Source organism: Aedes albopictus, chromosome 1, assembly GCF_035046485.1.
Source record: "Aedes albopictus strain Foshan chromosome 1, AalbF5, whole genome shotgun sequence".
In the NCBI taxonomy this organism is placed as follows: Eukaryota; Metazoa; Arthropoda; class Insecta; order Diptera; family Culicidae; genus Aedes; species Aedes albopictus.
In genome coordinates, this window is record NC_085136.1 from 89,784,798 (window position 1) to 89,797,727 (window position 12,930).

The 12,930-nt window shown below is 37.0% G+C and overlaps 2 protein-coding genes across 2 annotated transcripts in view; one reads left to right on the plus strand and one right to left on the minus strand.

The window, feature by feature from the left end:
• LOC109410169 (metabotropic glutamate receptor 1) overlaps positions 1-12,930 on the plus strand; it is a 679,657-nt gene that overhangs the window by 35,142 nt on the left and 631,585 nt on the right. The gene's annotated exons all lie outside the window — the stretch shown is intronic.
• Positions 120-863, minus strand: LOC134288717 (uncharacterized). Its single transcript, XM_062854430.1, has one exon. It carries the CDS (start codon positions 861-863, stop codon positions 120-122), a length of 744 nt encoding a protein of 247 aa, XP_062710414.1.

Below are 12,930 nucleotides of genomic sequence, written 5' to 3' on the forward strand. Positions count from 1 at the left end.
GGGCCATTTGCCATGAGGATACAGACATCGTTTGCACAAATGCGCTTCTTGCACGGTTTGTCAACGATCGGAGAGAGTTTTCGCTTTGAAAGAGGGACAATCTTTTGGTTTATGTCCATCTACTCGGCATACCGCACCTTGATACCTCCCGATGTCTGCGAATTGTCCATATTCCTCCCACCACTGATCTTCTTACTGCTGCTTCCAGGGTTACTGTTGGTATCGATCTCTGCACGAACCGCGTTGACGAACGCCTTTCCTTTCTGTCGTTCCGGCTTGGAAGATTCCCCAAATCCACTAGTGACACTACTTGCAGCATTGATCATAACACTCATGTAGTCCGAAAAGCTTCGAAGGTCTGCATCCACCACTGTTTGTTTATGCAATGCCCACCCAAGCTTGACATTGGCTGGTAACTTGTCCACAAGTTCCTGGAGAAGGATGGGGTTGGCCAAATGCGTTTGCTGTCCTGCCGATATCAGGTGTGCGCAGAGGATGCGCACCACTAGTCCGAAGTTTACCAAAGTCTCCAGCTTCTCCGGCTTCGGAGCTGGAGTGTTCCTGACGTCATTCAACAGCGAGCCGATGATGGCATCCGGGCGGCCATACAAAGTGCGAAGCGTTGACATGATTTCTCCGACATTGGACGGATGCAGCAAGAAACTGCTAACCGCTTTTCTGGCATCCCCTTTTAAGCATCGCTGTAGCCTCAGCAGATTTTCGGCCGACGAGTACCCACACATTTGCGACGAGGTTTCATAGCTGCTCCAGAACAACGGCCATTCAGCGGGATTCCCGCCGAAGGGTGGAAGGTCTTTCGGGACAACGTGACGCGCAGCGAGTTGTTGAGCGTTTGGTCCCATCTCTGGCCCCGTTGATGGAAAGGAAGCTAGCCCATACCCACTTGGTGTTGGAAAACTGGATACATACAACCCCACACTGTTAGCTGGCATTATATTTATCGGTATTTGGTGAGAGAACTGATTGGTTTGATTTGGGATGTGCCCTAGATGTCCCTGACCACTTACATTACCCATGTTATTTGGAGCATTTTGGGATCCATACGACAAATTTTGATTTGGTGCGGATGCCCAATTATTTTGATACATGTTCCGTGTGTCACTGAACTGGGGTTGGTTACTTACCACCACAGTTGAGGGGATATACTGACCCACAGCAGGATTTACTATATTTTTTTTCCCTGGGAGTAGCCTAAGGCGGCTGGATGTTACCTGTTGCTGAGCTGAGTGCGGATGGAAGGGTATTCTCAATTTAGTTGAAAATCGGAGTTTTCGACTAGCGAAGTTGGATTTTTCTCCAAATCCATGCGTCGGACCTAACTTCGGAAGTAGTGCGCTGTATAGTAAACCTGCACACTAAGAATAAATCACCGAATTCGGTGAAATTTCACCGAAATCTCAACAGCAGAATTTTCGGTGAACTGTTCGGTGATTTTTTTATTCACCGAACATATTGTAAAGAATAAAAATGCTCATTTGTCAAATTCACCGAACATTTCGGTGATTTGTTTTACAGTTTTTCTGTGAATTTGTACTTTATTTACGCAGGTTTCACGGCACTTTCGGTATTTTTTTTTTACAAATTTTCGGCGATTTTCCAATTGGAATATTTGTGATTCACGGAACTGTTCCGTAAATTTTACTGCTTCCTCAAATGAAAACCATAATAAAATAAGTTTTTTTTTTTTTTAATTTGAAATACTATTATTTATTCATTACGCTGGTCAGTGAGAGGGCAACACGCAAATTAACGGGACGAAAGTGGCTGTAGTTTTGTATGCTCGTTCATGGGATGTTGCTCTTCCCAACGCGATGACGGATCCGGGAACTGCAATTCAACAGAATGACTACAAAAAATATATTATTGTTGAGAAATTAGTACTTACTGAGAATACCAGCAACCAGCATCTCGCACTTCTGTTGAAAATCGTAAAATCTTTATTTTTTGTTGTTCTGCTGTTCTATCTTTAGTTTACCGATGACTTTATTACTCTCACGCAAAAAAATAAAAACCTATTAATTTTTGACAGCTCGCACTTGGTAATATGGCCAACTACTGGTTTCACAGAAGTTCGGTAAAAATCGCAACGTACGGTGAAAATGTTAATGTTCACCGAACCGTAATGTAAAAATTTCACAGAATTTGGTAATTTGTTTGTATTTACCGAATTTTCTGTGAAGTTGTGACAGTTGGATTGGAAAACATCAAATTTCACAGAAAGATCTGTGAAAACATATTTTACAGTTTTGATTCGGTGAATTCTTTCACAGAATTCTGCGATTCATTCTTAGTGTGTGGTCCGCTACACAGCGCACCACTTCCGAAGTTAGGTCCGACGCACGGATTTGGAGAAAAATCCAACTTCGCTAGTCGAAAATTCCGGGATTCAACTGCACGGACAATAGATTCTCCGCAGTTCTAGCCATCGACTGTCTTCCAAGCGGTATGCTTGTTGGTGTTGACTGATGTGCTGGCGGCGACAACGTTGTATTCCATGGTAACGAACCTCTTTGAGCGTGCTGCGTGGAGCTAGATGACACGACTGCTGGGTACGGTGGTCCTCGTCTCACTGACGATGCTGTAGGCTGCTGCTGAGCGATCGGTGGAAACGATGTAGACGGCAAAGCAATTGACTGGTGCGAATACAATGAATTGGGAATCGGTGCCAGTTGTGCGTACGAAGTGGTTGAGCAAACAGGGGGCGAAATAACAAAAACATTGTTTATATCACTCGTTGTAGCCACTACTGTCGCAGTCTCTTGTACGCTCGCCGACGGTGTAGGTATTGGATTCCTGTAGCACCACAACATCGACAGGGAACTCGCAGGTTGCTCAATTTGTGGCTGCATCGATACAGGCTGACCATTTGTTTGTGGGGTGGCTAGCGACGAAAGACCGTGTGATCGAGTGACGACCGAATCGTCTTGCGAGTGTACTGGCTCTGGCTGGGATACACGTGGATCTTGGGATGGTGTTGCTGTGTTACCAGAAGCTACGACAACAGACGAGTTGATCTGGGTTGAACTAACGGATGCAGCTGGTTGTAACGTAAGTCCAGTGGGGTTGTTTCCAGTATTGGTACTTAGGGTTACGGCTGTATTCTGGTTCATCCAATCTTGAACTTTACTTGTTGTGCCATAGTTCATTCGGCTCCGCACGCTACCTACATCACCATCATCGTTCAGCTGTGTGTGAAGCATACTATACTTTTGCTGAATGTGTTCCCTCTCAAGAGCAAGCATCGCCGCAATTGCTTTCTCACCGCGTTCTCTCTCCAAACGTATCGTAATTTCTTGCAGAGCCCTTCCCTGCTTCTCTTGTTCCTCTAGCAGCCGTTCCTGAAGCCGCTTCTCCTCATCTAAACGTTGCATTTCGAGTCGCATCCTCGCTTCTCGGACACTACTGGACGTTGATGATACAGACGGAGCTGGTAGAGTACAGGCTACACAAACATAACTTCGGTTCTCATCTTCGATGCTATCATTGACCCCTGCACACATAAAATGAAACCATTGGTCGCACAGGTCGCACTGGACCATCTTCCGATCAGCATCATTCGGGAGGCTGCATATCATGCACTGATGCAATGTTGAATCGGCACCTGCATTCGATTTGGGGTTAGATTTCCCACGTGAGCCATCCTTCGACATGTTTAGATGCACTCGTAATTCGTGTAGATAATCTTAAAGATCTTGTTACCGTGACGGTGAAGTCGTTCGGACGTCTCAAAGGCAAACTCGTCTATTTGTTCAGAGTAAGCTTTAAGCTGAAATATTTATTATTTGTTTAGTTATTAGTTTTAAAATTCAATAGTTTGTTTTACTTACATTATCTAGTCTTCTTCGTTTACAATCCGTCTTCGTGTAACAAGTAGTTTGTATAATATCAGTGTCCTTGTAAACTATTTATTTAATTAGTATTTGTGCTCAATTTCAATATTTATTTAATACTTACAAAGAAAATTAGCAAATAATAAAGGAATTCAATTTTTAACGTGTTTCACTGTTCTTCATTTTTGATTAGACTTTTTCGTTAATAATGAACATCTATCAAAGTGATAATGACAGCTTACATGACATCATTCTTGTCTGTCATGGTCACGGTCGACCGAGAGCTGCGTGTGATAACCGGTGACGAGGGGTCTTCTACTGTCGCGCACAATCCCTGTAGATACTCCTGAAGAGATCTTTGAAGGAACATCTGAAAGAATCCCTGAAGGAAACATCTCTGACTTAACATATGCACGAACTCCTGGAGGAGTCTCTAAAGACACTCTTACACTAATTCTTGTAGGATTTCCTGAAGGAGCTTCAGAAGGAATCACTAGAGGAACTCTTAGACTAATTTCTAAGAGACCTCCCGTAAGAAGTCCTGAAGGAAGTTCTGGATTGTTTCCAGTAGGTGGATCCTCCTGAAAGAAACTTTGAAAAAAACCTCTGGAATAATACCTGATGGAACTTCCCTTTGGAATAGTTGAGGAATAGATCCCTAAACCCTCAAAAAACTACTTGGGGAGATTCCTGGAGGACTCCTGGAAAGATGGAAAGATTGAAGGAAGGCAATCCCTGAAAGAGCTACTATAATGCAAGATTCCTCGAAGGAACCCCTGGAATAATTCCTGGATCAACTTCTGTAAAAATACCTGAAGAAAGCCCTGAAGAAATTTTTAGAAAAAAAATCCTGGAAGAATCTTTGGAAAATCTTCATGAGGTATCCCGCAGGAATTCCAAGAGTAATCCCTGAAAGAACATTCTTGAGGGATACAAGAAAAAAGTCCGGTAGGAACTGTAGAACGAACTCCAGGAGTTATCCCTGCACGGTCAGAAAATTCACTCATTTTGGAGCTGAAGTGGGACAACTCAAAAATGAGTACATTTTATTTCCAGCGATAGCGCTGGCCCAAGTGCGAAAATCTTATCAGTTTAAGTTGTATAATATTCTTGCTGATGTGAAGAATATTATACGGCTTAAACTGATAAGATTTTCACACTTGGGCCAGCGCTATCGCTGGAAATGCAATTTACTCATTTTTTGAGCTGTTCCAGTTTAGCTCAGTTTTGTGTGAATCTTACTCATTTTAGATTAACTTTTTCTTAGCGTGTGAAGAAACTAGATAGATCCTTAAAGGAATACCAGGAGAAATCCCTGATTCTAGAGGAATTCCTGATGGAACTTCTGGAGGAATCTATAAAGGAACTCTTGGACTAATTCCTTAAGGACTCCTAGACTAACCTCTGAAAGACATCCTATGGGAATCTCTGATAGATCTTCTGGGTGAATCACTTATGGATTTCCAAGAATCCCTGTAGGAACTACTGGAGACATATCTGAAGGAACTCTTGAAGAGATCTAAACAGGATCTTCTGGAAAATTCTTGATTAGATTTCTAGAGGAATCTTTGAAGCAATTTAGGAGGAATCTTTGAAGGAATCCTGTAAGATTCTCCGAAAAAACTCCTGGACTAGTTCCTGAAGGAACTCCAGTAGCCCCAAAGAACTTTCTGGAGGCATCCCTGATGGATCTCCTCAAGGGAGTCCTTAAACCTTCTGGGAGAATCTCCGAAAATACGTCTGGAGAATCGTGAATTATTAATGAAATCTGTTTATGCGTAATAGAGAAGTTATACTGTAATAGTTGGTGGCGATCTCTGTAACGATTGTCGGTATTGCAATATCTGTTCTTCCAAAAATGCACGCAACTAAGATGCCTGTAAAACCACCATAGAACCATAGTCTGAATATTCTTGAGTAGATTATGGTCTACTATAAGCGATTCACAGGAAGAAATATTCGCACGCGCAGCTAGAACAACCCAAGTTTGTACCGTTCCGTAGTTAGAATAATCTATCGCCAGTTCAGTTGAGTAATCGCTTCGTGTTGCAAATTTAACTACCTCAAAATACAGTCCATTTGAACTACAATTGTCATGCGTATTGGTCACAGTACTAGTTTAAATTATTCCCCAAATTCATTTGGACCCGACAGCGATCATGCCATCAACGCTATCTTATGAATAAAAATATTTCCATGAGTTTGAATGACACCCTAGAAGTCCATTTGAATTTCTCCGGAAGTTCCTAATAGAAGCCTTCTACATAGTTTGCCTAGTACAATAAAAAAAATAAAAGGGTTTAACCCTAACGCCGCCACTGTCTAGAGAAAATTGCGGTCTTCGAGCAAAAACAAATCCCTGAAAAAGAAACAGAGAAATCTTCAAGGAATCTCTAAAGAAATCCCAACAATTTATTTGGAAATTCTTTTAGTGAAGCTTTTGGTAATGCATTCGACGATGACTCTGGGAACTTCCTCAATATATTTTTTTATTCTACAGTCATTCTACTTTTTTGGGATTTTCGTAGATTTTTTGGACTTTCATTATTTAAGTATGCTGTTTGGTATTCCTTCGCCAATTCCTTCGAAAACTTCTTCGGAAATTCTTTTATAAACCGTTTCTATAATTTTAACGAAAATTCTTTAGACAATTTCTTCTAGCTTTCTTCAATAATTTGGAATTCCTGCAGCAGATCATTTCGGAATACATTTCCCGAGCAGAGGGGAATATCAAACTAATAACTATCAAATCACATCATCTGATTTTATATCTTGATTTTTTATTAATAACTAGCTGTCCCGGCAAACTTTGCTTTGCCCGGTTGTAATGGTTTGACACCTGTTGAGGTCATTTTAGCACCGCACTCTAGATTGGTTTTATTTCGATCGTGTTAATTTTCTTCCTAAAAATCAGTAATTTCACAATTTTCCTACTTTTTTAATTGATTTTCTTAAGTTTTACTACTTATAAACACAGCCACCATGAATACGTATCAAACCATGCAAGAGTCATCCTGATCAATCTACCCGTTTGTGAGTTTTGTTGCCTCAAAGTGACTTAAACTCATTTTTATATATAGAGACTTATCAAGGCATAAGTTTTCCATAACATGTTTTGTTTGACAATCTTATTTTGTTATGATCAAGCTATTGATATACACCCATAAAATAATATTTTAATCATATGTTTTGTTATAGAACAAATTTAGTTATTATTATACTATGGATAGTGTATAAATATTCAATAAAGAATAACACAACCATAACAAGTTTTGAAATTGAAACTACATCATTCAAGATTTTGTTTACATCCCATTATTTACAGCATACCGTGTGTATGATCTAATTAGTTCCTCTAATTAGGACTGAACGAGCATTTCAGTTTATTATTTTATAAACACTTCGATAATTATGACCTGTTTTATTTTCCTTTTTTAGTATTTAGTTACGTATACTGTGGTGCATAATTGATCGGACGAACGCCGATTTTCATACAAAATGGCCATGTTTGAGATGCTTTAACTATCAGTAGGTCGGCTCCAGAGGCACGTTCTCCTCCATTTGGGAAATTTGTGCTATCAACTGTAACTATTGTTTGCTTTGATGGATTGTGCTGAATTTTTGACACGGAACTACTAATATGCAGAGTTTTACGTGTACAAAGTACAAAATGTTTTCGTTCACAGGCTTGTGCGTGACAAGGCGTTGAAAAATGTGAGGCATTCCACGAAGCAACACGAAAAATATGCAATTTTTTTAATTTTGCATTTTTGATTTTCCTACGATTTTGCACAAGTGTTCTAATTAATACGAATAACCATTTTTTCATACAATAACATTTTATCGAGTCACGACTAACATTTTAATAGGGCCTATGAAAAAATGGAACACATGCAAATAAAAAAATATATTACGAAAACGGCTTGTTTGATCGGAAAGGTGTCTTCAGCAAAGTTATAGAATAATAAATGGCGGCTCTCAGAAAAATACACATTGAAAAATTAATTTTGTTTTTCTCCTAAAAAAAGTGAATTTCAAAAACTAAATATCTCAAAAAGTTATTTTTTTACCTTCGTGATATTTTGTGAGAATAAAGTTTATTTTATAAGCAATCATCTGTAAAAATTTCATAATGGTAAAAAAATGTACAAAAAAGTTATGACACTTTGAACATTTTCGGTTTCGTGTAACATAGTTTTTTTTAGAGTGTATGACGCCAACTCGTCTTCGGGGTTGACAGCACCCTCTCAGAATCCAATGAAACTTTGTGGGTATGAAGACTATGTATTTTAAAGCAACTTTGCATACTTTGATTTCACAAAATTTATCTAGACTAATATTTGAAAAAGGCTTAAGTTTTTTGACCGATTTTTTTTTAAATCAGTGTAACTCAAAAATGGCACGACCTACAACAAAGTGATGTATGGGTGGCTTTATGATAATTGTGTGAACTTTCATGTAAAAAATCGAAATATTGAAAAATTGTACGAATCATGCTAAAAAAATATTTAAAATTTTAATATAAATTTGCAAAACATGCTCATTTTCAGGGGGGGTGACACTAGTTTTGCCAAGCCGAAAAATCCCCAAAAAAGCCGAAAAAAGACAAAAAAAGCCGCTAAAACCCGCAAAAGTTTTTGCGGCTTATAGCGGGTTTTTTCATCTTTTTTCGGCTTTTTTTGAGATATTTCGGCTTGGGAAAACTAGTGTGACCCCCCCAGCTCATTTTATTAATTTAATGAATATATTCCGAAGAAAGACAATACAAATGTCTAAAAGTTCGCCATATTTCGAAATATTGGCACTTTTAAGGAAAAAAGTTTTTTCTAAGGGAGCATCTATAAATGGCGAAGCATTATTGGCCAATTTTTGACATCACCTCCCCTCTCGTAGCCTATTTTCCCATAACGAATACATGGCTCGTTACAATATCATAGACTCCCCCCTAAAATGCTACACATCATTAATGGACGGTCCCTAACATCAAATTTTCCATGGTTTTGTTTAAGCGTGTTTCTTGAAAATTCATACAGTAATGGTTCCAGCATCCTTTCAGAATTCAATCAAATTAAACGGGCATGATTAATTAGAATTATTGGATATTTTTGCAATAAAAAAATAATCTAGGGCATCATTTGAAAACGTTCAGTCATTCAATTACCTTTATATGAATCTAACACAACAAAAAATAAATTTTTGAGTAAAACAAGTTTTTGGGCTTTGTTCTTTCATTTTTTATTTTTAATGGGTAAGACACGATATCATATAAAATTAAAATTCGATGTTCTATTTGTGTTAATGAAAACTCACAAATTTTTACTTTCTAGGTTTGATCACCGCTTAGGTCACGGCATATCATAATTAACTTTAATTGACTTCTTTCGCTGACATTAATACTACTCGAAGTAAGAGGGTGTGAGGCAAGTAATGAATGAATACGGTGGATAGATACGCAAGTGAGCGATAAGAGAAATTTAACAGAAATTGAAATCAACAAAGGCCCATTGTTAACCAACACAATCACAACGACGATCTCTTGCCTAACGTCCTGGCCTTGAACGGCTATAGGAAATAATAGTTAGATGATCACTACTACACCTAGACAGTCCTACGATATATGGGGAACTTAAGGCTAATAATATCTATTTGAAACGATTTATCGGTAAAAATGGTTGCCAAAATCGGGTGTTGCCAAAATCGGTAAAAAAATGTTGCTAAAAACGGGTGTTGCCAAAATCGGTAAGAAATTGTTGCCAAAAACGGGAATAGACAAAAACGGGTGTTGCCAAATTAACTTAAAATTTTTAAATACTTTATCTTTAGCGTGTAGGAATCAATTCTTAAAATTTTTACACAAAAGTTCACCAAATTTCTTCAAAGTCTCCCATACATCACTTTATTGTTGGTCTTGTAATTTTTGAGTTACACTGATTTAAAAAAAATCGGTCAAAAAACTTTAGCCCTTTTCAAATATTAATTTTGTGAAATCAAAGTATGCAAAGTTGCTTTGAAATACATAGTCTTCATACCCACAAAGTTTCATTGGATTCTGAGAGGGTGCTGTCAACCCCGAAGACGAGTTGGCGTCATACACTCTAAAAAAAACTATGTTATACAAAACCGAAAATGTTCAAAGTGTCATAACTTTTTTGTACATTTTTTTACCATTATGAAATTTTTACAGATGATAGCTAATAGAATAAACTTTATTCTCACAAAAAATCACGAAGGTAAAAAAAAATAACTTTTTGAGATATTTAATTTTTAGTAACGAAATTCACTTTTTTTAGGAAAAAAACAAAATTAATTTTTCAATGTGTATTTTTCTGAGAGCCGCCATTTATTACTCTACAACTTTGCTGAAGACACCTTTCCGAACAAACAAGCCGTTTTCGTGATATATTTTTTTATTTGCATGTGTTCCATTTTTTCATAGGCCCTATTGGAATGTTAGTCGAGACATAATATGGACTTTTGATATGAAAAAATGGTTTCTCACATAAAAAGGAATAGCATAAAAAAATATCAAGTATATAAAAAAACATCGATCAATATCGATTCGTGTTGCTTCGTGGAATGCCTCATGTGCAAAAGTGATCGGACAGCGCCACGGTGTCAAAATTCTGATTATTATCGAACTTTCATGTACTTCGGATTATTCTTCATAGAATATTAGAATTTCGGCTAAAATGTATAAAAGCAAAATTTGAAAATATTCTATCGGGGAAAATTTGAGTTCGCAGAGTTTTTGGCTATTTTTCATACTAAAAATCAATAATTGCTATTTTAGCCTAAAAAACGTTCCATACAAAATGTATGGAAAAATTTTCGCCGATGAACTATTTTCTAGTTTTCCGATTTTGAACATATAGCCTAATCATTTTCGAAGAAAAATCCGAGGTACATGAATGTTCGGTAATAATCGAAATTTTGACACCGTGCAGCGGTCCCCTTTGATTTACACACGTGCCGCTGTTCGAACTTTTACTATGTGACATCAAACTAATCATAACTAATTTTGCTTTCGGATTGTTATTAATAACTTTCAAATAACAACATTTGTTATTGAAATATTTCCCAAAATCATTATTATTATGTTGTTATTGAACTAACAAAACATGTTATTAAATTGGTTTTCCAGGAATATTTTTTTGTTATGATTTGTGTTATTTTGCCGCTTATGACAGCTAAGTTCATAACATAATTTGCTATGTTAATAACATGAAAATAACTGATTTCATTACTCAGTTATTTTGCCAAAATAACACATTTTCTTATGCTGTTGTTATTCCCTTTTGCTCAGTTGGCAACTCCCATGTTACTTGCATTGAAAATTCATTTTGGAATATCATCAGCAATTCCTTGAGAAATTTTGGAAACTTCGATTATTACTTTGGGAACTTCTTCGGTAATTCCTTTGAAAATTGCTTCGGCAAATATCTTAGCGATTTCCTTGGGCAATTTATTTGAAAAAAAAAAATCTTTGTCAGGGTGATTCTACGGCAATTATTTTTAGGAATTCTTACAAAATTTTCTTCAGAAATTCTTTTGATGATTTCAGAAGATTCTTTGAGAATTTTTTAGATTTTTTTTTGAATGTTTGTGGAAATTCTTATAGAATATATTTCGGCAATTTATTTTGAGATTGGATTTGACTAATTCCCTAAAATAAAAAGCCTTAAGATTTTCTTCAGGAATTCCTCTTGTAATTCTTATGTGAATTCTTTCGCCAACTACTTTGAAAGTTCTAAGGTAATTTTGATGGCAATTTTTCCGGCAAATTATTTGGGAATTTGTCAGGAAGTTTCTCATGAATTTAATAGGATTTTCTTTGAGCAAGCCCAGTTGAGAATATTTGATTTTCCAGTTCAGCAATTTTCGGAAGTAGTGTAGATTTAGCTCTTATTAAAAAACACGAAAATAAAAATTAAAATAAAATCGGAAGCAATAAATATAAATAAAATTAAATTATAAAGAATTACAAAAGTAATCACAATTTGCGAACTAACTGAAAAATAAATTACATAAATAATTTCAGAGAAAAAGCCTTTGAAATTATAGATAAAAATTCAAGGAAATTGCTGATTTAATTCCACCACCGCAGTAATTTTCAATTAAAAAACAACCATGCCGAAGGAAACCTCAAAGAAATGGCCATGCGGTCTAGCGAATACGGAGTTGTGGGTTCGAATGCCACCAGAACGCGATTTTTTACACAAATTCATCTCTCAATTTGTCAGTTAGGAACATTCGGTGCCTTCTAATTAATTACAAGTTTTTCTCTAGTAATACATTCTAGGATTTCTCTGGAAATCCCAACTATTCCAGCAATTCGTTTAGGGATTCCTCTAGAGGTTTCTATTGGGATTCCTTCAGCTGGAATTCATTTGAGAAGATCAAGAGGTGTTTCAGGACCATGATTAATCTCTATTATAGGAAAACTGCCTAAAAGAATCCCAGCACGAATGCAAGGAGAAATCTCTAGAGGAATTCCTGCAGCTATCACAATAAGAGTTTCTGGAGGATACATTCCTGAAACATTAGAAGCAGCAGGAATCGCTTATGGAATTCCAGGAGGAGTTCCTGGAAGAAAATCAAGAGGAGTTCCTGGAGGAATCCAATGATGAATTTATGAGAGAATCCTTGGATAAAAATTCCTCGAGGAATCACCGGAGAGCTTCTGCAAATATACTATATTAACAATATAGGTCACTTCGTGTTTTCACATACAACGACATGGAGACGCCGTTTACGAATGATTACTGCACCACCTGTTGTCAGAAAAAGTCAATAATTGTATTTTGATCAATTTTAGTTTACCGTGCAAGGTGACATTTCTCGAAAAAAGGTGTTAGGGGTGTCAAAGCTTTTTGTTCCCAAAAATCGATTAATAAATAATCGATATACAATATAGATACACAAACAAAATAATATTTCATTGAATGACATCTACGAATATATCTGTAGAAGAATTTGAATGCTTCCTCATTGTAACGTCACCGAATTCGTTTAACTTCGAAATTTAAAATTTTCACCCTCAAAACTAACTTATATTTTGCCCTGGTGGTTGCTCTTTTCC